This window comes from Scyliorhinus torazame, chromosome 11, assembly GCF_047496885.1.
Source record: "Scyliorhinus torazame isolate Kashiwa2021f chromosome 11, sScyTor2.1, whole genome shotgun sequence".
Lineage (NCBI taxonomy): Eukaryota > Metazoa > Chordata > Chondrichthyes > Carcharhiniformes > Scyliorhinidae > Scyliorhinus > Scyliorhinus torazame.
The window spans coordinates 228373200-228398800 of record NC_092717.1 but is presented as its reverse complement, the minus strand read 5'-3'; the positions used below and the strand labels follow the sequence as shown (position 1 = coordinate 228398800).

Genomic DNA, 25601 nt, shown 5'->3' with positions numbered 1-25601 from the left:
CTCTGTGGAGTCTGTCATCGCTCTCTGTGTGGAGTTTGTCATCGCTCTCTCTGTGGAGTTTGGCATCGCTCTCGCTGTGGAGTTTGTCATCGCTCTCTGTGGAGTCTGTCATCGCTCTGTGTGGAGTCTGTCATCGCTCTCTCTGTGGAGTCTGTCATCGCTCTGTGTGGAGTCTGTCATCGCTCTCGCTGTGGAGTCTGTCATCGCTCTCTCCGTGGAGTCTGTCATCGCTCTGTGTGGAGTCTGTCATCGCTCTCGCTGTGGAGTTTGTCATCGCTCTCTCTGTGGAGTTTGTCATCGCTCTCTCTGTGGAGTTTGTCATCGCTTTCTCTGTGGAGTCTGTCATCGCTCTCTCTGTGGAGTTTGTCATCGCTCTCTCTGTGGAGTCTGTCATCGCTCTCTCTGTGGAGTTTGTCATCGCTCTCTCTGTGGAGTCTGTCATCGCTCTCTCTGTGGAGTTTGTCATCGCTCTCTTTGTGGAGTCGTGCAGTGTTCTCGCTGTAGAATCGATCTGTGCTCTCTCAACGGAGTCGTTCTGTGCTCTCTGTGTGGCGTCGTCTTCGTCTTGGGTATTGCTGTCATCCAATGTACCGATGGTCTGCCATGACACCATGGTATTGGATTCATCTACCATGAGAAGAGTCGTATTGAGCTTTTCAACCGTGTTGCTGATGCTGTGATCAGGATCTCCGAATAACTCAGCCATGTCTGAGCATTATTGTGTGAATTGTTCGTTGGACAAATCATCGCTTTCTGTTTCAGAGTTGTGATCGTTCTCTTCATGTTCAATGAACAAATCATCTTGCGTGGAGGCTGGGACCCTTCGTGGTGCGTGGACCACTCTCTATTTCTTGGCGTCAGGCCGCAGCATAATCCTGCACTCACGAGTCGGGATGTCATACATGCTGGGCTGAAGATTCCCCAATCCGAAGACCTCATCGTCGGGGTCTTCACGGTACAACACCTCTCGTTGCGGTTCAGATTTGGTACTGGGGTAGCCATCTCCCAAGATGAAATCTTCGTCTGAGTCGTAGTCTACAAGGACCATATCATCTTCTAGGGCGGTGCTAACTGCTTGTTCCAGGGTGCTGTGAAAGTTATTTTCAACTGCTGGTGTAAGTTTGGGCATTGTTCTGTCTTTTGAGGCAAGAAAATTGGGTTTTGCAGCTTTAAATTTCTTTTTGTTCATTTTTGTGCATTTCCCTTTTAAGTGGGCGTGGTCCTGGTCCTCTAATATCATGACGCTCGTGACATCATGCATAGGACTCGATTGCCCATGCGCACTCTGAGTTTCCTGTACTGTGCGCTCTTTTCGCAACTGCGCATGTGCGGCTCCTTTCTCAAGATGGCTGCCGCTCAGAACTTCCTTCAATCCTGCCTCTGACTCGTGGTAAGTTTTGGCGCTGTTTTTTCCGATTTTCTTTTCTAGACACTGATTCTGTGTTTGTAAAGACTGACAGTATTGATTTTGTTTTTGTTCATAAGCAACGCATTTTTGTATAGCAGTTTCTAGAATTAGATGCTTATTTTGTGACAGTTCTTCCCTCAAATTTTTATCAGGTAGTCCAGAAATTAATTGATGCATTATCACGGTGTCTCTGAAATCAGCATAATCACAGCCTTGTGGTATTAACTTGAGATTTATAATAAAATCAGAGATGGGCCCTCCGTTTGTCTGACAAGAGTTAAATCTTTCCAGCATCGCACCAGCCTGACTGTTACAGCGTTTAGCAAATTTTTTGAGTTATACCGTCTACTTTGTTGTTGTCTTCACCTTCTAAGTAATTAAAGCAATTATACATTTCTCTAGCTTCATGCCCTCCTGTTGTGAGTAGTAGGGCTATTTTCGTTGCGTCAGAGGCAGTGCTTAAATCATTAGCTGTAATAAATATTTGGAACAGCTGTTCAAACGTTTTCCAGTTATAACTTAAATTACCGGCTGTTTCCAGCTGCCATGGAGTTCCAACAAGTTCCAATTAATCAGTTAGTCGTCGAGGATCCATTTTCTGCGAAGTCTTCCACAGTCGAATATCCAGTTTAAGTTTTTTTTCTCTTGCTGGTGTCTAGCTAGCTTTCTGAAATCACTCCTGATATCATATGTTATTCTCTAAGTCTAAATAAAGATTGTAGACTTCCAGTTAACACAAATACTTTATTCAGTAGGTTCATTCTGTTTCCAGAGCTTAACTAGATATAATACAGTCAAGAAATGTGACCAGTGAAGCTAAGGTAAACTGCCTATGCTGAGCTGTCTCTGTCTGCTGCTGCTCACCAGCCCTGTGCTTCTGAAAGAGGTGGATCCTTCCTTGGGCTGGACCCTTTATACCCGTCTCTGATGCTGCCCTTGAGTGATGCTGTGGCTGTTACATCTGTCTGCAGTCCCTGGTGTATGTGCAGATGTATGTACAGATGTACAGATCACTACAGTCACTTGAAGTCTTCAGATTACTTCCATTTTAAAAGTTTTCATTATCAGAACGACAGGTGGTGCCTGGTTTAGTTTGCGCTGCCCGTGGATATTAGTCCATGATGCTAATACAACTAAAGCAGAGGCAGGAGTCTTTGACTCTCCAGCTTACGTTTCAATGTTAAAGGAAGATGATCCATTAAAAGTGCAGACGGACTGAAGAGTTGTTATTTGTGTTTGCAGTTTTGTCCTGGTGAACAGCATCGCTTTGCAAGGAGACGGTTGTTCTATCTGTGAGAAAGTAGAAAAAGATCTTCACCAACTCTCCTTGGCATTAAACTGCTCTCGACAGGTAAGTTCAACAGCACTTGTGAAAGAATTGGCATGTCCATTGCCGCTAATTGCGAAGAAGACACAAACTTAAAATGATTTTTTATCCAAAAGAAAGCTGGTTTAATAGGGCGGGGGAGTGGGTCTAGATTGGGTGCTCTTTTGGAGAATCGGTGCAGACTCGATGGGCTGAATGGCCTCCTTCTGCACTGTAGGGATTTTATGATTCTATTCTTTTGAGGTGATTGGAGGTGATTTAGTTTGTTTCAGGTTCCTCCTGCCATGTCTGAACTGTTCCACTGTTTGTTGTGGGTGTTGCTGGCTAGGCCAGCCCATCCGTGATGTCCTTGAGAAGCTGGTGGTGAGTCATCTTCTTGAACTGCTACAGTCCATGTGGTGCTGATACACCCACAGTACTGTTAGGGAGGGAGTTCCAGGATTTTGACCCAGCAGCAGTGAAAAAACAGCGATACATTTCCAAGTCGGGTAGTTTGATGAGTTCCTGCACTGCATCTTCTAGATGGTACGTACGGCTGCCGCTGTGCGTGAGCTGTGGAGTGAATGTTGAATGTGGTGGTTGGGATGCCAATCAAGTGGGCTGCTTTGTCCTGGACAGTCAATACTGAGCTTCTGGAGCTGCACTCGCCCAGGCAAGTGGAGATACTCCATCACTCTTTACCTGTGGATGGTGGGCAGCCTTTGGGGAATTAGGAGGCGTTACTTACCACAGAATTCATATACTGATTGACAATCTATTATTCACATTAAATTATGTAAATTTAAATTGAAACGGTCAACATTTGACAATGTTTGTGCAACCCGTTTGTCAACAGCTGGATCCAAACCATTCCAATGAGAACTGCAAAGAAAAGGACACATTCCCAGCATCTGCTCCTATCTTACTCCAGGTAGAAATCGTTTCCTCCGTGATTAAGCAACTTAACAGGTGCTGTACAAGTCTAAATTATTTTGTGGATAGATAACATAAGATAGGGTCAATGATTTGTTTGCCAACTGGAATTTGAGCCTTGATGACCTTTGGATGATGAGATAAATAAATGAATTGTATTGGCTTCAACAACTTAATTGTTTTTAACTCGGCTGAATCAACCTTTGGGAACAGCTTGAGGTGTACCAGCTTAGTAAGTGACCACCAACACTGTTTGGGAAGGGGCTGATCCTGATTCCTGAGGAAGTGGCATCACTCACTCACTAGGCTTCTAGAAAGACTGCCGCACAAACCTAAGGCAGTGGATAAGGCAAGCTGAATATATTTTTTATTTATGGGATGCGGGTGTTGCTGACTCGGCCAGCGTTTATTGCCTATTTATTGCCTCCATTTCATTGCCTCTGGATCTGGAATCACAAGTAGGCCAGGCCAGGTGAAGATGGCAGATTTCCTTCCCTAAAAGGGCATTAGTGAACCAGGTGGATTTTTACAACAATTAACAATGGTGCCATGGTCATCATTAATTCCAGATTTATATTTATTGAATTCAAATTTCACCACCTGCCATGCTGGGATTTGAACCTGGGTCTCTGGTTTACGATGACAATACCACTCCGCCACTGACTCCCCATAGGGTGCTGGTGAGACTGGTAAGGCATACTTGAGTTGAGTGACTCATAGGTCAATGTAAGGACCATTACTGATGACAAACTTCATAATTGCTCCGATTCGAGAAATGTAATATAAGTCACATTTAAAGGGAGAGTTAATGGCAGGTCAGTCTACCCATTGGTTAGTTCCTTTCTAGATGAGCGCCACACTGCCATAGTGCTGCTCTTAAAGTGCTGTACACCACTCTGCTGGAGCAGACTGGGTCCTGCCCTTCATCTCCATGCTGAGCTGGTCTTCATGGACAGCACCGTGCTGCTGGACCCAGGGATCCTCCTGCATCACCGTCTGGGATCAGAACCACACCTGGGATTGGGGAGTACAGGGTTCTCCTTTCCCCTGGTGTCACACATCAGTGTCCATCGGGGCAGCACTGTGCTGTGGGACCCATGCAGCCACCGCAACAGCGGTGCAAACTTCGACTGTGGATGGAGTGCGAGGTGAGGCCTGGGGCCGGGGGTAAGGGACGTGGCCTACTAAAGAAAGGGGGGCGGGGGGCAATGTGGGAGCCCGTCAGCCGGTGGATGAATCAGCTGCTGGCCTGACAGGGATTCAGAGGGCAATGCGCCTGTGCAAAATTAATGAGGTTCCAAGTGCAGAACCGGCAGCATGGTAGCACAGTGGCAGCACTGCTGCCTCACAGCGCCAGGGACCTGGGTTCGATTCCAACCTCAGGTGACTGTTTATGTGGAGTTTGCGCCTTCTCCCCGTGTCTGCGTGGGTTCCCTCCGGGTGCTCCGGTTTCCTCCCACAGTCCAAAGATGTGCAGGTTCGGTGGATTGGCCATGATAAATTGCCCTTAGTGCCCAAAAGGTTAGGTGGGGTTACTGGGCTACGGGGAGAGGGCAGAGGCGTGGGCTTAAGTGGGGTGCTCTTTCCAAAGGCCGGTGCAGACTCGATGGGCTGGAGGCCTCCTTCTGCACTGTAAATTCTATGATTCTGATCTGCCATTCATCTTTGCACAATTATGTGTTTTTCTCTTTAAGTTTGGTGCCATCTATCATTTTTTTAGTTAACCACGGGTGGGGGGTCCTCCCCTTGGAATTTGGCTTTCTTGTTGGAATGTATCTAGACTTGTATTCTGAAATATCCCCTTATGTCTGCCACTGAATTTCTATTAACCTATCCCTTGGCATGATTGTCCAGCCCTTCTTTAATGCCCTCATTAAAATACTTGACTTGGACCCACTCTTCTCCCCTTCAAACTGAGCGTGAAATTCAGTCATATTATGATCACTGCTACCTAGGGGTGCCTTCACTATGAGGTTATTGATGAATCCTATCTCATTGAACAATACCTGCTCTCTGGTTGGCTCCAGAATGTGCTGTTCTAAGAATCTATCCTGAAAACATTCTATGAACCTCTCATCTGCTTTTGCCCATCTCTGAGCAGCTTCGCAGCGCCAGGGACCCGGGTTCAATTCCCGCTTGGGTCACTGTCTGTGCGGAGTGTGCAAATTCTCCCCGTGTCTGTGTGGGTTTCCTCCGGGTGATCCGGTTTCCTCCCACAAGTCCCGAAAGACGTGCTGTTCGGTAATTTGGACATTCTGAATTCTCCCTCAGTGTAACCGAACAGGTGCCAGAATGTGGCGACTGGGGGATTTTCACAGTAACTTCATTGCAGTATTAATGTAAGCCTACTTGTGACACTTATAAATATACTATTATATTATTATATTGGATTGGATTGGATTTGTTTATTGTCACGTGTACCGAGGTACAGTGAAAAGTATTTTTCTGCGAGCAGCTCAACAGATCATTAAGTACATGAGAAGAAAAGGGAAAAAAAGAAAAGACATAATAGGGCAACACAACATATACAATTTAACTACATAAGCACTGGCATCGGATGAAGCATACAGGGTATAGTGTTAATGAGATCAGTCCATAAGAGGGTCATTTAGGAGTCTGGTGACAGTGGGGAAGAAACTGTTTTTGAGTCTGTTCGTGTGTGTTCTCAGACTTCTGTATCTCCTGCCCGATGGAAGAAGTTGCAAGAGTTGGTGGGAGGGATCTTTGATTATGCTGCCTGCTTTCCCCAGGCAGCGGGACGTGTAGATGGAGTCAATGGATGGGAGGCAGGTTTGTGTGATGAACTGGGCGGTGTTCACGACTCTCTGAAGTTTCTTGTGGTCCTGGGCCGAGCAGTTGCCATACCAGGCTGGGATGCAGCCTGATAGGATGCTTTCTATGGTGCATCTGTAAATGTTGGTAAGAGTTAATGTGGACATGCCAAATTTCTTTAGTTTCCTGAGGAAGTATAGGCGCTGTTGTGCTTTCTTGGTGGTAGAGTCGACGTGGGTGGACCAGGACAGAGATTTGGAGGTGTGCACCCCTAGGAATTTGAAACTGCTAACCATCTCCACCTCGGCCCCGTTGATGCTGACAGGGGTGTGTACAGTACTTTGCTTCCTGAAGTCAATGACCAGCTCTTTAGTTTTGCTGGCATTGAGGGAGAGATTGTTGTTGCTGCACCACTCCACTAGGTTCTCTATCTCCCGCCTGTATTCTGACTCGTCATTATTCGAGATCCGGCCCACTATGGTCGTATCATCAGCAAACTTGTAGATGGAGTTGGAACCAAGTTTTGCCACGCAGTCGTTTGTGTACAGGGAGTAGAGTAGGGGGCTAAGTACGCAGCCTTGCGGGGCGCCGGTGTTGAGGACTATTGTGGAGGAGGTGTTGTTGTTCATTCTTACTGATTGTGGTCTGTTTGTCAGAAAATTGACGATCCAGTTGCAGAGTGGGGAGCCAAGTCCTAGGTTTTGGAGCTTTGATATGAGCTTGGCTGGGATTATGGTGTTGAAGGCGGAGCTGTAGTCAATCAATAGGAGTCTGAAGTAGGAGTTCTTGTTTTCGAGATGCTCTAGGGATGAGTGTAGGGCCAGGGAAATGGCGTCTGATGTGGACCGGTTGCAGCGGTGTGCGAATTGCAGTGGATCAAGGCGTTCTGGGAGTATGGAGGTGATGCGCTTCATGATCAACCTCTCGAAGCACTTCATTACGACTGAAGTCAGGGCCACTGGACGGTAGTCATTGAGGCACGTTGCCTGGTTCTTCTTTGGTACCGGTATGATGGTGGTCTTCTTGAAGCAGGTGGGGACCTCGGAGTGGAGTAGGGACAGGTTAAAGATGTCCGCGAATACCTCTGCCAGCTGGTCCGCGCAGGCTCTGAGTGCATGACCAGGGATCCCGTCCTAGCCCGTCGCCTTCCAAGGGTTCACATTCAGGAAGGCCAATCTGACTTCGGAAGCTGTGATGGTGGGTATGGGTGAGTTATGGGCTGCTGGGGCACTCGACAGCGGATTGTTGGTTACCTGCTCGAACCGAGCATAGAATGCATTGAGTTCATCGGGGAGGGGTGTGCTGCTGCCAGAGATACTGTTCGGCTTCGCTTTGTAGCCCGTTATGTTGTTTAGTCCTTGCCACAACCGCCGAGAGTCTGTCTGTGACCCTAGCTTGGTTTGATATTCTCTCTTGGCATCTCGGATGGCTTTACGGAGGCCGTTCCTGGATTTCTTGTATAGGTCAGGGTCGTCTGACTTGAACGCGTCAGATCTGTCCTTCAGTAGGGAGTCAATCTCGCGATTGAGCCATGGTTTCTGGTTGGGGAACGTACGTACTGCTTCCTTTGGCACGCAGTCGTCCACACATTTGCTGATGAAGTCTGTGACGGTGCTGGCATACTCATTTAAGTTGGTCGCTAAGTTCTTAAATATGGACCAGTCCATTGTCTCTAAGCAGTCACATAAGAGCTCTTCTGTTTGCTCGGACCAGCACTGCACAACCTTCTTAGCTGGATTTTCCCGCTTGAGTTTCTGCTTGTATGCCGGGCGAAGGAGCACCGTCTTATGGTCTGATTTCCCAAAGTGCGGTCGGAGGATGGAACGGTAGGCGCCCTTGATTTTTGAGTAGCAGTGGTGTGGTGGTATGTATTAGGGGTAGTACGGTACTTGTGATGCCGAGAGGCTATTGGTAGATAGACACTGGGTCCTGATTGGATCTGCCACCTGCTGGCTCCACCCAGTAAGGCGGAGTATAAGAATCCGGGTTCTCCCAGCAGCCGCATTCTGTAACTGAGCTGCTGGGGAACAAGTCTGCTTAATAAAGCCTTCGATTGACTTCATCTCTTCTCGTCTCGTGAGTAATTGATTGTACTACAATTTATTAAGCAGACTTAAAAAGACTATGGAGCTCCGGATTGCCCCGGAGTGTCTGCGAATCAGCCCCCATGCAGCAAACTTAGCGGCCGTATTTAAACACTGGCTAGCGTGCTTCGAAGGTTACCTCCGAACGGCCCCCGGCCGGATCACAGAAGACCAGAAAATGCAGGTCCTGCATTCCAGGGTGAGCCCGGAGATCAACACGCTCATCGAAGACGCGGAGGATTTCCCGACGGCGCTCACCATGCTGAAAGGAGTCTACATTCGGCCCGTAAACCAAGTCTACTCACGCCACCAACTCGCGATGAGACGGCAAATCCCCGGAGAATCGCTGGACGGGTTCTACAGCGCGCTGCTAATATTGGGAAGGAACTGCAACTGCCCGTCGGTGAGCGCAAACGAACATACGGAGCTCCTAATCAGGGATGCTTTTGTGGCAGGTATGACCTCATCCCAAATCCGCCAGCGACTACTGGAGAGAGACTCACTAGGGCTCACGGAGGCATGGGCCCTTGCGGCCTCCCTCGATGTGGCCTCACAAAATACCCGCGCTTACTGTACCTTGGGCTCCATGGACCCCCGCTGCGACCGACTCCCCGGCACCCCCATCCCCCCGCAAGCCTGCGCGGCCAGAGCACCAGACCACCCGGGGGGGCCCGCTCGGCCATCTGTAAAAGTTGCGGCAAGAAGGGGCACTGTTCGGCAGTGTGCCAGTCCCGGGGGGTCGCCGCAATCTCCGGGGGAGAACGGGAACAGCAGATTCAACCCCCCCAACGATCCATGTGCGGCCAACGGGCGCCGCCATTTTGGGTCCCGGACTCCACGCAGGGAGGATGGGCGCTGCCATCTTGTGACCCTCCGGACACATGCGATCCATGGGCGCGGCCATTTTGTCCGCCCCCGACTGCATGCGATCCATGGACGCCGCCATCTTGGCTGATAGTCAAGGACCCCAGCATGGATGGCTCCACGGGGTCTGAAGAAAATGCCCCGATGCAGCAACCACGACTGGCTTCGGTGACCCTGGACCAGTCGCGGCCCCGGACGCTCCAAACGGCAACAACGACGGTGCTAGTTAACGGGTACGAAATGCCGTGTTTGATCGACTCTGGGAGCACGGAGAGTTTTATCCACCCGGATATGGTAAGACGCTGTTTTCTTTCAATCCATCCGAGTACCCAAAAGATTTTCCTGGCAGCGGGATCCCATTCCGTAGAAATCAAAGGGTTCTGCATCGCGAACCTAACGGTGCAAGGGAGAGACTTTAAGAATTATCGGCCTTATGTCCTCCCCCAGCTCTGCGCTCCCACTCTCCTAGGGTCAGATTTCCAATGTAACCTCCAGAGCTTAACGTTCCAATTCGGCGGCCCTGTACCCCCACTCACTATCTGCAGCCTCGCGACCCTCAAGGTTGAACCGCCTTCCTTGTTTGCGAACCTCAGCCCGGATTGCAAACCCGTCGCCACTAGGAGTAGACGGTACAGCGCCCAGGACCGGACGTTTATCCGGTCTGAAGTCCAGCGGCTGCTGAAAGAAGGCATAATCCAGGCCAGCAATAGTCCCTGGAGAGCCGTTGTGTAAAGACCGAGGAGAAGCAGAGGATGGTTGTAGACTATAGTAAGACCATCAATAGGTACACGCAGCTAGATGCGTACCCTCGCCCCCGCATATCCGACATGGTCAATCGGATTGCACAATACAAGGTCTTTTCCACCGTGGACCTTAAGTCCGCATACCATCAGCTCCCCATCCGCCCGAGCGACCGCACGTACACGGCCTTCGAGGCAGCCGGGCGGCTCTACCACTTAAAAAATATATATATTTATTAAAGTTTTTTAACAACACAATTTTTTCCCCTTACAAACAATAACCCCCCCCCCCCCCTCCCGTAACAAAATAACACAAAATCGCACTGAGCAAGATATATACATGGCAAAATGGGATATTTACATAGCTTTATACACTGGCTCTCGCCCGCACGTGCCAGTTTCCCCCACCCTCCATGTTATCTCCTGCTCATCCATCCCCTCAAACAATCTCTCTCCCCCCCCCCCCCCTCCCCCCCTCCCCCAAGGGTTGCTGCTGCTGCTGACCGACCTTCCTCTAACACTCCGCGAGGTAGTCTAGGAACGGTTGCCACCGCCTGTAGAACCCCTGCGCAGACCCTCTCAAGGCAAACTTAATCCTCTCCAACTTTATGAACCCAGCCATGTTGTTTATCCAGGCCTCCACGCTGGGGGGCTTCGCCTCCTTCCATATTAGCAAGATCCTTCACCGGGCTACTAGGGACGCAAAGGCCAGAATGCCGGCCTCTTTCGCCTCCTGCACTCCCGGCTCATCCACTACTCCAAATATTGCTAGCCCCCAGCTTGGCTTGACCCGGACTTTCACCACCTGAGATATTGCTCCCGCCACTCCTCTCCAGAACCCCTCCAGTGCCGGGCATGACCAAAACATGTGGACATGGTTCGCCGGACTCCCTGAACACCTTCCACATCTGTCCTCTACCCCAAAGAACCTACTCAACCTCACCCCCGTCAAGTGCGCTCTGTGAACCACCTTAAATTGTATCAGGCTGAGCCTGGCACATGAGGAGGAGGAATTAACCCTACCCAGGGCATCAGCCCACACACCTTCCTCGATCTCCTCCCCAACTCCTCCTCCCATTTACCCGTCAACTCTTCTGCTAGGGCTTCCCCCTCTTCTTTCATCTCTTGGTGTATTGCCGAAACCTTGCCCTCCCCGACCCATACACCCGAGATCACCCTGTCTTGAATTTCTTGTGCCGGGAGCAACGTGAATTCCCTGACCTGTCGCCTCACAAAAGCCCTCACCTGCATATATCTAAATGCATTTCCCGGGGGTAACTCAAACTTCTCCTCCAGTGCCCCATGGCTCGCAAATGTCCCGTCAATGAACAGGTCCCCCATTCTTCTGATCCCCGCCGGATGCCAGCCCTGGAACCCCCCGTCCATCTTCCCCGGGAAAAACCGATGGTTACCCCTGATCGGGGACCACACCGAGGCTCCCACTGCACCCCTGTGCTGTCTCCACCGGCCCCAGATCCTTAGCGTTGCCGCCACCACCGGGCTCGTGGTATATTTTGATGGCGAGAGCGGCAGCGGTGCCATCACCAACGCCCCCAAGCTCGTTCCTTTACAGGACACCATCTCCATCCTCTTCCATGCCGCCCCCTCTCCCTCCATAACCCACTTGCGGATCGTCGCCACATTTGCTGCCCAGTAGTAGCTCCCCAGGTTTGGCAGCGCCAGCCCTCCTCAGTTCCTACTGCGTTCCAGGAACCCTCTCCTTACCCTCGGGGTCTTATTCGCCGACACAAACCCCATAATACTCCTACCTACTCTATTGAAAAAGCCCTTGGTGATCACGATGGGAAGGCACTGAAACACAAACAAAAACCTCGGAAGGACCACCATTTTGACCGACTGCACTCTACCCGCCAACGAGAGCGGCAACATGTCCCATCTTTTGAAATCCTCCTCCATTTGGTCCACCATCCTCGTCAGATTCAATTTGTGTAGGATCCCCAGATACTGAAAACGCCCCATCGCCCTCCTCAGCGGTAGATCCCCTATCCCTCTTTCTTGGTCCCCTGCCTGTAGTACAAAAAGCTCACTCTTCCCTTCAATGAGCTTATAGCCCGAGAACTCCCCAAACTCCCTCAGAGTCTGCATGACCTCCACCATCCCCTCCATTGGGTCCGCCACGTACAGCAGCAGGTCATCCGCGTATAGCGACACCCGATGCTCTTCTCCCCCGCGGACCACCCTCCTCCATTTATTAGACTCCCTCAGTGATGTGGCCAAGGGTTCCATCGCCAATGCAAACAACAGGGGGGACAGGGGGCACCCCTGCCTCGTTCCTCGGTACAGCCGAAAGTACGCCGACCTCTGCCGGTTCGTCACCACACTCGCCACTGGGGCTCTGTAAAGGAGCTTAACCCAGCTAATAAACCCTCCCCCGAACCCAAACCTACGCAACACCTCCCAGAGGTACTCCCACTCAACTCGGTCAAAGGCCTTTTCCGCATCCATAGCTGCCACTATCTCCGCCTCTCCCTCCTCCGATGTCATCATTATCACGTTTAAGAGCCGCCGCACATTGGTATTTAATTGCCTGCCCTTTACGAATCCCGTCTGGTCCTCATGAATCACTCCCGGGACACAGTCCTCAATCCTCGTGGCCAGCACTTTTGCCAATAACTCAGCGTCCACATTAAGGAGCGAAATCGGCCTGTACGATCCACATTGCAGTGGGTCCTTGTCTCGCTTCAGAATCAAGGAAATTGTCGTCTCCGACATTGTCGGGGGCAGGGTGCCCTCCTCTCTTGCCTCGTTAAAGGTCCTCACTAGTAGCGGGGCCAACAGGTCCACATACTTTCTGTAGAACTCCACCGGGAACCCGTCTGGCCCCGGGGCCCTCCCCGCCTGCATGCTCCTCCAACCCGATTGGTGCCCCCAAACCAGCCACCTCTTGCTCCTCCACCCTCGGGAACCGCAGTTGGTCTAGGAATCGTCTCATCCCCTCTTCCCCCCCTGGGGGCTGGGAATGTACAGCTCTTCAGAGAAGGCCTTGAATACCTTGTTTATGTTCGTTGCACTCTGAACCGTGGCTCCCCCTCCATCTTTGATTCCCCCTATTTCCCTCGCTGCCATCCTCTTACGGAGCTGGTGTGCCAGCATCCGACTGGCCTTTTCCCCGTACTCGTAGGTCGCCCCCTGCGCCTTCCTCCACTGTGCCTCCGCCTTCCCCGTGGTCAACAGGTCAAACTCCGTCTGGAGCCGTCGCCTTTCCCCAAGTAATCTTTCCTCCGGGGCCTCTGCGTATCTCCTGTCCACTCGCAAAATCTCCCCCACTAACCCCTCCCTTTCCATGCCCTCTGTCTTCTCCCTATGAGCCCTGATGGAGATTAGCTCTCCCCTGATCACCGCCTTCAACGCCTCCCATACCACCCCCACTCGCACCTCCCCGTTGTCGTTGGCCTCCAAGTACCTTTCGATACACCCCCTCACCTTCCCACACACCACCTCATCTGCCAGCAGTCCCACATCCAGCCGCCACAGCGGGCGTTGGTCCCTCTCCTCTCCCAGCCCCATTTCCACCCAGTGCGGGGCATGGTCCGAAACGGCTATGGCCGAATACTCCGACCCTCCACCCTCGGGATGAGCGTCCTGCCCAGAACAAAGAAATATATCCGGGAGTAGGCCTTATGCACGTGGGAAAAGAAAGAAAATTCCCTGGCCTGCGGTCTTGCAAACCTCCATGGGTCCACTCCCCCCATCTGATCCATAAACCCCATGAGCACCTTGGCCGCCGCCGGCCTCTTTCCCTCCTTGATCTGGAGTGGTCCAGTGCTGGATTGAAGTCCCCTCCCATTATCAGTCCTCCTACCTCCAGGTCCGGAATGCGCCCCAACATGCGCTTCATGAATCCTGCATCATCCCAGTTCGGGGCGTATATGTTTACCAACACCACCCACGTCCCTTGCAACCTACCACTCACCATCACATATCTCCCTCCATTATCTACTACGATAGTCTTGGCCTCAAATGACACATGCTTTCCCACCAGAATTGCCACCCCTCTATTTTTCGCGTCCAGTCCCGAGTGAAATACCTGTCCTATCCATCCCCTTCTTAACCTAACCTGGTCCGCCACCTTCAGGTGTGTCTCTTGGAGCATAGCCACGTTTACCTTCAGTCCCTTCAAGTGCGCGAACACTTGAGCCTTCTTCACCGGCCCATTCAGGTCCCTCACGTTCCACGTTATCAGCCGGATTTGGAGGGGAGCTCGCACCCCCCCCCCCCGACTAGCCATCTCCTTTTCTGGGCCAGTCCCGTGTCCGCGTCTCCCTCGCCCCCCAGCCGGGGGACCTCCGTCCCGACCACCTCTTCTGTGTCCCATTCCCTTTCGGCCAGTGCAGCAGCAACCCCCCCCCGCTAGATCCCTGTCTAGCTTTTTTGCTCCCCCCATATCCCTCCCGTAAGTCAGCTGACACCTGCTGACCCCGGCTTCCCCCGCCATCCCTTTGACCCCCCCGTGTGGGAGTCTCCCCATCAATATACGTTCCTTCGTTCCCCTTCCCGCCTTTCTTCCTGCATGCGGGAAAAAAAAACGCACTTTCCAAAGCCTGCCCCGCCCCCTCTGGCGCAGCTCCTGTCGCGGCCTTGTCTCTCTCCCCCAGCCCATATAACCTTCCCTGCGCGTGATTGCCCCCTATATACAACAACCATCATACTTCAACCCTCAAACACCCCCCACCCTCACAAACCCTCAATTAGAGTCCAATTTTTCAGTTAGTATAAAGGTCCACGCCTCTTCGGGCGTTTCGAAGTAGTGGTGTTGGCCATTATGTGTAACCCACAGTCGCGCTGGCTGCAACATTCCAAATTTCACTCCTTTCCGATGCAGCACCGCTTTGGCCCGGTTGAAACCTGCTCTCCGCTTAGCGACCTCCGCGCTCCAGTCCGGGTATATTCTAATCTCAGCATTGTCCCACTTGCTGCTCCGCCCCTTCTTGGCCCATTTCAGGACCCTCTCTCTGTCCGTAAACCGGTGAAATCTCACCACCATCGCCCTTGGCGTCTCATTTGCCTTGGGCTTCCTCGCCAGCACCCGGTGTGCCCCTTCCAGCTCCAGCAACCCCGGGGGGGCCTCCGCGCCCATCAGCGCCCCGATCATTGTGCCCGCATATGCCGCGGCGTCGGCCCCCTCCACTCCTTCTGGGAGACCCAGGATCCTCAGATTATTTCTCCTCGACCTGTTCTCCAGGTCTTCGAGTCTTCCCGCCCACGTCTTGTGTAGCGCCTCGTGCCGCTCCACTCTCACCGCCAGGCCCAAGAGCGTGTCCTCATTCTCACTCACTTTTTCCTGGATCTCCTGGATCTTCACCTCGTGGGCTTTCTGGGTTGCCCCAAGTCCTTCAATTATTGCCAACATAGGTGCCACCATCTCCTTACGCAGCTCCTCGAAGCAGCGCTTGATGAATTCCTGCATCTCCTCTTTGTCCCCGGCTGCCGCCATTTTGCTTGTTTTCCCTCTCTTCTCCCGCTGCTCCAATGCCACTTTTTTGGCCGTTTCGCTGCGGGTCCGGTCCATACAAGTTAGTAGGGGACCTCTCTCCTCTCTTCCCCACGGGTTGGCTGTAAAAAAAATTCCGTTGGGGCTCTTCTAGCGAGCCCGAAAGTCCGTGTTCGCGGGAGCTGCCGAATCGTGCGGCTTAGCTCCGCATAGCCGCAACCGGAAGTCGGTTCTACCACTTTTTAAGGGTCCCGTTCGGCGTCACTAACGGAGTCTCGGTCTTCCAACGGGAGATGGACCGAATGGTTGACCAGCACGGTTTGCGGGCCACGTTCCCATACCTCGACAATGTAACCATCTGCGGCCATGACCAGCAGGACCACGACGCCAACCTCCGCAAATTCCTCCAGACCGCTAACGCCCTCAACCTCACCTATAACGAGGAAAAATGCGTGTTTAGCACCGAAGTCTGGCCATCCTTGGCTACGTGGTGCGCAATGGAGTGATAGGCCCCGACCCTGAATGCATGCGCCCCCTTATGGAGTTCCCCCTCATGCACTGCTCCAAAGCCCTGAAACGCTGCCTGGGCTTCTTCTCTTATTACGCCCAGTGGGTCCCCCACTACGTGGACAAGGCCCGCCCGTTAATTCAGTCCACTACCTTCCCCCTGTCGACAGAGGCCCGCCAGGCCTTCAGCCGCATCAAAGCGGATATCGCAAAGGCCACGATGCACGCAATCGATGAGTCCCTCCCCTTCCAAGTCGAGAGCGACACATCCGACGTAGCTCTGGCGGCCACTCTCAACCAAGCGGGCAGACCCGTGGCCTTTTTCTCCCGGACCCTCCACACTTCAGAAATCCACCACTCCTCAGTGGAAAAGGAAGCCCAAGCCATAGTGGAAGCTGTGCGACATTGGAGGCATTACCTGACCGGCAGGAGATTCACTCTCCTCACTGACCAACGGTCGGTAGCCTTTATGTTCGATAATGTACAGCGGGGAAAAATCAAGAACGACAAGATCTTGAGGTGGAGGATCGAGCTCTCCACCTATAACTATGAGATCTTGTACCGTCCCGGAAAGCTGAACGAGCCGTCCGATGCCCTATCCCGCGGCACATGTGCCAACGCACAAGTAGACCGCCTCCAAGCCCTCCACGAGGACCTCTGCCACCCGGGGGTCACTCGGTTCTCCCACTTTGTGAAGACCCGCAACCTCCCCTACTCTGTTGAGGAGGTCTGAACAGCCACCAGGAGCTGCCAAATCTGCGCAGAGTGCAAGCCGCACTTTTTCAGGCCAGATAGAGCGCACCTGATAAAGGCTTCCCGTTCCTTTGAACGCCTCAGTTTGGATTTCAAAGGCCGCCTCCCCTCCACCGATCACAACACATACTTCCTAAACGTGGTGGACGAATACTCCCGTTTCCCTTTCGCCATCCCCTGTCCCGACATGACCGCGGCCACGGTCATTAAAGCCCTCTGCACCATCTTTACACTGTTCGGTTTCCCCACATACATTCATAGCGATAGGGGTTTCTCCTTCATGAGCGACGAACTGCGTCAATTCCTGCTCAGCAAAGGCATTGCCTCAAGCAGGACAATCAGTTACAACCCCCGGGGAAACGGTCAGGTAGAGAGGGAGAATGGTACGGTCTGGAAGACCGTCCTACTGGCCCTACGGTCCAGAAGTCTCCCAGTTTCCCGTTGGCAGGAAGTCCTCCCGGATGCCCTCCACTCCATCCGGTCACTGCTGTGTACCACAACTAATCAAACGCCTCACGAGCGCCTCCTTGTCTTCCCTAGGAAGTCCTCCTCTGGAACGTCACTTCCGACCTGGCTGGCAGCCCCAGGACCCATCTTGCTCCGAAAGCATGTGCGGGCGCACAAATCGGACCCGTTTGTCGAGAGGGTTCATCTTCTCCATGCAAACCCCCAATACGCCTACGTGGCATACCCCGACGGCCGACAGGCCATGGTCTCCCTGTGGGACCTGGCGCCCGCTGGAACCACCCCCCCCCCCAACACCAATCACCCCCTCCCTCCCACTGGCGCACCCCACGGCCGCTCCCTTCCCGGGTGGATCGGTCCTCTTCCCGTGCCCGCCCAAGAGTAGTGAAACAGGAACAAACAGCGCGACGCTCCCAGAGACGACAGTGCCCGAGCCAGCACCTGCAGCACCACCGGGGCTGAGGCGATCGACAAGGACGACCAGGGCACCCACTCGACACGTGGAATCGCCGTGACAAAGCAAAACCTGTAAATAATTCAATAGCCCAGTAAAGCAGCAGTGTCAATAGTTCACCGTTGAGATCGATGCACAGCACTGTGTTAAGATAATTCCAGTACCAGCTTTGTAAACCCCTACCACCATGTGACCCACCACCCCGCCGGGTTCTTTTTTAACAAGGGGTGAATGTGGTTCTATGTATTAGGGGTAGTACGGTACCTGTGATGCCGAGAGGCTATTAGTAGACAGATACTGGGTCCTGATTGGATCTGCCGCCTGCTGGCTCCACCCAGTAAGGCGGAGTATAAGAGCCCAGGTTCTCCCAGCAGCCGCATTCTGTAACTGAGCTGCTAGGGAACAAGTCTGCTTCATAAAGCCTTTGATTGACTTCATCTCTTCTCGTCTCATGAGTAATTGATTGTGCTACAAGTGGTCAAGAGTGTTGTCGCCCCTGGTGGGACAGGAGATGTGCTGTTGGAATTTTGGCAGTACATTCTTGAGGTTGGCCTTGTTGAAGTCTCCGGCCACGATGAACAAGGCCTCCGGGTGTTCTGTTCCGTAATTGTTTATAACTGTGTATAGTTCGTCCAGTGCCTTCCTCACTTCTGCCTGTGGTGGAATGTTGACCGTTGTGATAATGGCTGAAGTGAACTCACGTGGAAGATAATATGGGCGGCACTTCACGGTCAGGTATTCCAGGTCTGGGAACAGTAGGTCGCCAGGGTCGCCACATCCAAGCACCAGGAGGAGTTGATGAGGAGGCACACCCCTCCACCCTTCACTTTGCCTGTGATGCCGTGCGGTTATCCCGGTGATTTGAGAAGCCTTCAGGTTGTATGGCACAGTCCGGTGAGGCAGGGGTGAGCCATGTCTCTGTGAAACAGAGCACACAGCAGTCTCTTACTTCCCTCTGACAGGTAAGTCTGGCGTTAAGTTCATCCAGCTTGTTTTCGATCGCTTGGACGTTTGCCAGGAGTATGCTGGGGAGAGGGGTCTTGAAACCGCGTTGCTTCAGTCGAACCTGCAGACCGCCGCATTTCCCTCGCTTCCTCGGTCGGCGGCTGCTGCTGGATGATCCTGGGATCCGATGGGAGATGTCAGCTCTTGTGGAAGGTAGGTGGTTGCGTCTGGTGGGGTCCAGGGCGCTGGCGGGGACCAGGGCGCTGTTTCCGTATCTGGGGTCACGTCTGGCAGGGTCCCGGGCACTGGTTGAGGTAGAGGGGTTGCAAGGGGGGCTTGTTTGCGATCCGGATGGGTCCCGGCGTTCTGCGGGATATTAATATTAGATTTAATATTAGATTAAAATTCCCCACAATTATTGACATACCTTACTGACAAGCTCCCATTATCTCTTCCTTTATACGATGTCCTGCTGTGTAGTTGCTGTTAGGGGGCCTGTACATCACTCGCCACAGTGACTTCTTGACTTCATCATATCTCATTTCAGCCCAAACCGCTTCTACATCCTGGTTTCCTGAATTTCGGGCATCCCTCTCTAATGTGCTAAAGCCATCACCAAGTAACAGAGCCAACCCTCCACCTTTTCTGAGCTTCCTTTTCTTTTAAATGTCATTTAATAGGACTTCCGGTTGCGGCGATGCACTGCTAAGCCACATGTTTTGGCAACTCCCGTTCTAACGGACTTTTGGGCTCTTTTCGGGAGCCCCAACGGAATTTTTTTCGGACCAAACCCAGTGTGGGGTGACGAAGGAAGGTGTCCCCCCGGGTGTGTATGGAAAGGATCGGTGGTAATGGCCAGATTGCGAAGGATCCTCTGGAGCAGCGGCAGAGAAGAGAAGGAAGAAGCAAGATGGCGACGGATGGAGCCCAGACAACATGGGGCCCGGACCAGCAGGAATTCCTCCGACGGTGTGTGGAGGAATTAAAGAAGGAGGTGCTGGCGCCGATGTTATTGGCAATCGAAGGGCTAAAAGAAACACAAAAGGCCCAGGCGATAGAGGTCCGTGGGGTGAAGGCAAAAGCATCCGGAAACGAGGATGAGATACAGAGCCCAGCAGTAAAAATGGAGACGCATGAGGCGCTACATAAGAGGTGTATCGAAAGGCTCGAAGTCCTGGAGAACAGCTTGAGGAGGAAGAACCTCTGGATTCTGGGTCTCCCCGAAGGAATGGAGGGAGCTGACGTTGGGGCTTATGTGAGCACGATGCTCCATATGGTAATGGGAGCTGAGGCCCCCTCAGGCCCCCTGGAGGTGGAAGGGGCTCACCGGGTCCTTGTGAGAAGACCAAAGGCTGGAGAACTACCAGGGGCGATAGTGGTGAGATTTCACCGCTTCACTGACAGAGAGGCTGTCTTGAGCTGGGCCAAGAAGGTACAGAGTAGCAGGTGGGAGAATGTGGTGATACGAGTGTATCAGGACTGGAGGTGGCGAGAAGGAGGGCGAGCTTTAATCGGGCCAAGGCGGTGCTTCACAAGAAGAAAATAAAGTTTGGGATGCTGCAGCCGACGCGATTGTGGGTCACGCACCAAGGCAAACATTACTACTTTGAAACGTCGGATGAGGCATGGACCTTCATCCAAGAAGAGAAACTGGACCAGAACTGAGGGACTGATGTTGGGGGGGAGACAACGAGGTTGATGTACAGAAATGTAAATTGGGGAATGGGAGGTTCACAGTATCGAGACGATAGACTTTTTTTTTTTCTCCTCTTGATGGGGGGACACTGAGAAATGTGGGCGCCGGTGGAAAAAGGGACTGAGAGGGGGGATGGGGAATGGGGGAGCTGCGCTATAGGGGGCGGGGCCGATCCAGGAAAGCGCGGGTTTTTTCCCACGCTAGGGAGATGATGGCGGGAAGATAGGCGCAGGAAGGATAAGAGTTCCACGCACGGGGGGGGGTCAAGGAGAGAGCGGGGAAAGCCGGGGTCAGTTGGAGTCAGCTGACTTTCGGAAGCATCATGGGGGGAGTAACCATGCTAGATGGGGATCTAGCGGGGGGTGAGGGGATCAACTGGGTTGCTGCTGCTGGGAGCAAGAGGGAGCTGGCAAGGGAAGAGGTGGTCGGGACGGGAGGGTGCCGCCTGGGGGACGGGTGGGTGCGCGGGACCCGGACGGGGGACTGGCCTAGAATAGGGGATGGCTAATCGACGGGGGGCGGGGGGGATCACGTGAAATGTGAGAGGCCTAAATGGGCATGGGCCGATTAAGGGCCCGAGTGTTCGCGCATTTAAAAAGACTGTAGGCAGATGTGGTCATGCTTCAGGAGACGCATCTGAAGGTGGCGGATCAGGTTAGGTTAAGGAAAGGATGGGTGGGACAGGTGTTCCACTCAGGGTTGGACGCGAAAAATAGGGGGGTGGCGATATTGGTGGGGAAACGGGTGTCGTTCGAGGCTAGGAATAGAGTGGTGGACAACGGGGGTAGATATGTGATGGTGAGTGGTAGATTGCAGGGAAAGGAGGTCGTGCTGGTAAATGTATATGCCCCGAATTGGGATGACGCGGGATTTATGAAGCGGATCCTGGGACGTATCCCGGACCTGGTGGTGGAAGCCTAGTAATGGGGGGGGGGGGGATTTCAATACTGTGCTGGATCCAGGGCTAGATCGGTCTAGATCCAGGACCGGAAGAAGGCCGGCAGCGGCCAAGGTGCTGAGGGGGTTCATGGAGCAAATGGGGGGAGTGGATCCGTGGAGATTTGCTAGGCCGCTAGAAAAAGAGTTCTCCTTTTTCTCCCATGTCCACAAGGTATACTCCCAAATAGATTTCTTTGTTTTGAACAGGGTACTGATCTCGAAGGTGGCAGGAACGGAGTATTCGGCCATAACCGTTTCAGACCATGCCCCGCACTGGGTGGATCTGGAACTAGGAGAGGAGAGGGAGCAGCGCCCACTCTGGCGACTGGTTGTGGGATTATTGGCGGATGAGGGGGTCTGTGGAAGGGTGCATTGAGAGGTACCTGGAGGCCAATGATGATGGTGAGATCCAGGTGGGGGTAGTATGGGAAGCGCTGAAGGCGGTGGTTAGGGGAGAGTTGATCTCCATTAGGGCTTACAAGGAGAAAAAAGAGGGCAAAGAAAGGGAGAGATTAGTGGGGGAGATTTTGAGGGTGGATAAAAGATATGCGGAGGCCCCGGACGAAGGACTGTATAGAGAGAGGCGAAGACTTCAGACAGAGTTTGACCTGCTGACCACAGGAAAGGCTCAGTGGAGGAAGGCACAGGGGATGAGATACGAATATGGGGAAAAGGCGAGCCGGCTGCTGGCCCACCAACTTCGCAAGAGAATAGCAGCGAGGGAAATTGGGGGTGTCAGGGATGAAACGGGAACTATGGAGCGGAGAGCAGGGAAGGTAAATGAGGTGTTTAAGACCTTTTATGAGAGGCTATATAGGTCCCAATCCCCGGAGGGAAAAGAGGGAATGCAACAGTTTCTGGACCAACTAAGGTTCCCGAGGGTGGAGGAGCAGGAGGTGGCAGGTCTGAGGGCGCCAATTGAGGTGGATGAGGTGACTAAAGGGCTGGGGAACATGCAGGCAGGGAGGCCCCGGGATCAGATGGGTTCCCGGTGGAATTTTACAGGAAATATGTGGACTTGTTGGCCCCGCTGCTGGTGAGAACCTTTAACGAGGCCAGAGAAGGGGGGACTCGACCCCCGACAATGTCGGAGGCGACGATATCACTAATCCTGAAGCGGGACAAAGATCCGCTGCAATGCGGGTCATATAGGCCTATCTCGCTCCTGAAAGTAGACTCCAAGTTGCTGGCAAAAGTGCTGGCGACGAGGATCAAGGATTGTGTCCCAGGGGTGGTGCATGAAGACCAGACAGGGTTTGTAAAGGAGAGACAACTGAATGTCAACATGCGACGGCTGTTGGGGGTGATAATGATGCCCCCAGCGGAGGGGGAGGCAGAGATAGTGGCGGCGATGGATGCGGAGAAGGCATTCGATAGGGTAGAGTGGGAGTATCTATGGGAGGTGTTGAGGAGGTTTGGGTCCGGGGAGGTGTTTGTCAGTTGGGTCAGACTCCTATATGGGGCCCCAGTGGCAAGCGGGGAAGATCGGCAAAGATCGGAGTATTTTCGGTTGCATAGGGGAACAAGGCAGGGGTGCCCCCTGTCCCCATTACTGTTCGCGTTGGCAATTGAACCACTGGCCAGAGCGTTGAGAGACTCTAAGAAATGGAGGGGGGTGGTTAGAGGGGGAGAGGAACATCGAGTGTCACTCTACGTAGATGACCTACTGCTATATGTGGCGGATCCTGTAGAGGGGATGACAGAGGTTATGCAGATATTGAGGGAGTTTGGAGATTTTTCGGGATATAGGCTAAATATGGGGAAGAGTGAGCTTTTCGTAATACACCCTGGGGATCAGGGAAGAGGGATAGACGCCCTGCCGTGAAGGAGAGTGGAAAGGAGCTTCCGATATTTGGGGATTCAGGTAGCTAGGAGCTGGGGAACTCTACACAAACTCAATCTGACGCGGCGGGTGGAGCAGATGGAGGAGGATTTCAAGAGGTGGGATATGCTGCCGCTCTCACTGGCGGGCAGAGTGCAGGCGGTAAAAATGATGATCCTCCCAAGGTTTCTGTTTGTGTTTCAATGTCTCCCCATTCTGATCATTAAGGCCTTTTTCAAGAAAATAGACAGGAGCGTTATGAGTTTTGTGTGGGCAGGGAAGACCCCGAGGGTAAGGAGGGGGTTCCTGCAGCGCAGCAGGGACAGAGGGGGACTGGCGTTGCCGAATCTGGACGACTACTACCGGGCCGCCAATGTGGCGATGGTTTGTAAGTGGATGAGGGAGGGAGAGGGGGCGGCGTGGAAGAGGCTGGAGATGGCGTCCTGTAAAGGAACAAGCCTAAAGGCGCTGGTGACGGCGCCACTGCCGCTCTCCCCGAAAAGGTATACCACAAACCCAGTGGTGGTGGCAACCTTAAGGATCTGGGGGCCATGGAGGCGACACAGGGGGGTGACGGGTGCCTCGGTGTGGCCTCCGATCAGGAATAACCATAGGTTTGTCCCAGGAAGGATGGACGGAGGGTTCCAGAGCTGGCATCGGGCAGGAATTAGGAGATTGAGAGACTTGTTTATTGATGGGGAGTCTTCAGATATATGCAAGTGAGGGCGTTTATGAGGCAACAGGTGAGGGAATTTCCGCTGCTCCCGACACAGGGGATCCAGGATAGAATGATTTCGGGGGTATGGGTCGGGGAGGGCAAAGTGTCCGAAATATATCAGGAGACGAGAGACGAGGGGGAGGCGCCGTTAGAGGAGCTGAAAGGAAAATGGGAAGAAGAGCTGGGGGAGGAGATTGAGGAGGGGCTGTGGGCTGATGCCCTAAGTAGGGTAAATTCCTCTTCCTCGTGTGCCAGGCTTAGCCTGATACAATTCAAGGTTCTACACAGAGCACACATGACGGGAGCAAGACTGAGCAGGTTCTTCGGAGTGGAGGACAGGTGTGGGAGGTGCTCGGGAAGCTCGGCGAACCCCACACGCATGTTCTGGTCATGTCCGGCACTGGATGAGTACTGGGGGGGCGTGGCAAGGATGATTTCAAAGGTGGTGAAGGTCCGGGTCAAGCCAGGCTGGGGGTTAGCGATATTTGGGGTAGCGGAAGAGCCGGGAGTGCAGGAGGCGAAAGCGGCCGATATTCTGGCCTTTGCGTCCCTAGTAGCCCGGCGTAGGATTTCACTCATGTGGAAGGAAGCGAAACCCCCCGGCGTGGAGGCCTGGATAAACGACATGGCAGGGTTCGTAAAACTGGAACAAATGAAATTTGCGTTGAGAGGATCGGCTCAGGGGTTCTCCAGGCGGTGGCAACTGTCCCTTGACTATCTCGCGGAACGTTAAGGGAAAATAGATCGGCAGCAGCAGCAGCCCGGGGGTGGGGGGGGGGGGGTGGGGGGGGGGGGGGGGGGGGCGGGGGGAGCACTATATTTTTTGTTACTTTGTTAGTTCACTATTTTATTTAAATAATGTTACATATTAGCTATTGTGTTATTTTTTATGTTGATTTGTAAAGTGGAAAAATTGTGTTTGAAAACTTTAATAAAATATATTAAAAAAAATAAAAGAAAAGTCATTTAATAGGATGTTATAGGCTCGATTAGGATGGTCAATATCCAATTAGAAAAAAATGGCTTCAGGACAGATGTGGCGACTGTTGCCCCAGAAGCTGCACAGTAAAGAAAACGTGTAACTTCTTTGAAACGTCTGTGGAATCTGCATTTTAAAAAGGCGTTTGAAAAGGACTTTTGAGAGTTTGCATCAATTGTAAAGGGATGAATTGTAATTTGAAATACTGATCAATAGAGTGGCACGGTGGCACAGTGGTTAGCACTGCTGCCTCATGGTGCCGAGGACCCAGGTTCGATCCTGGCCCCAGGTCACTGTCCATGTAGAGTTTGCACATTCTCCCCGTGTCTGCGCGGGTCTCACCCCCACAATCCAAAGATGTGCAGGGTAGGTAGATTCGCCACGCTAAATTGCCCTTTAATTGGAAAAAAAGAATTGGGTAGTCTAAATAAAAAAGAAATACCAGTCAATATGGCCTGATGATACCTGACCTGGTAACAATACCAACAGGAAGGAGGTTACGGTAAAGGAGCTGTCTGTGACCAGACGTGCGGGAGAGCGACGGAGAGCTGCAGGCTTTAGCCAATCAGCTCACAGATGCAGACACAAAGAGAAAGCAGATAGAGAGAGAAAGAGAAAAACAGAATTTGTGTCAGGATAAGCCAGCAAAGCTGAAAAAATGTTAGTTTTCTGCTTGGCAGCACGAGAAAAATAAAATTCCAGAAGGTCTTGGGGAAGCGGTGGACGAGTGAGCGAAAGGGGACTGAATCCTGAAATGTGGTGTG

The 25601-nt window shown here is 52.6% G+C and overlaps 1 protein-coding gene across 2 annotated transcripts in view; it reads left to right on the top strand.

Annotated features, from left to right (window-relative positions):
• The window catches only part of LOC140385825 (metallophosphoesterase 1-like), a 145384-nt gene that overhangs the window by 80568 nt on the left and 39215 nt on the right, over positions 1–25601 (top strand). For both annotated transcript variants that reach the window (XM_072468389.1, XM_072468388.1), the window contains exons 5-6: positions 2651–2759; positions 3571–3645. In XM_072468389.1, the coding sequence (XP_072324490.1) occupies positions 2651–2759; positions 3571–3645 (184 nt within the window). The remainder of the gene's footprint in view (positions 1–2650; positions 2760–3570; positions 3646–25601) is intronic.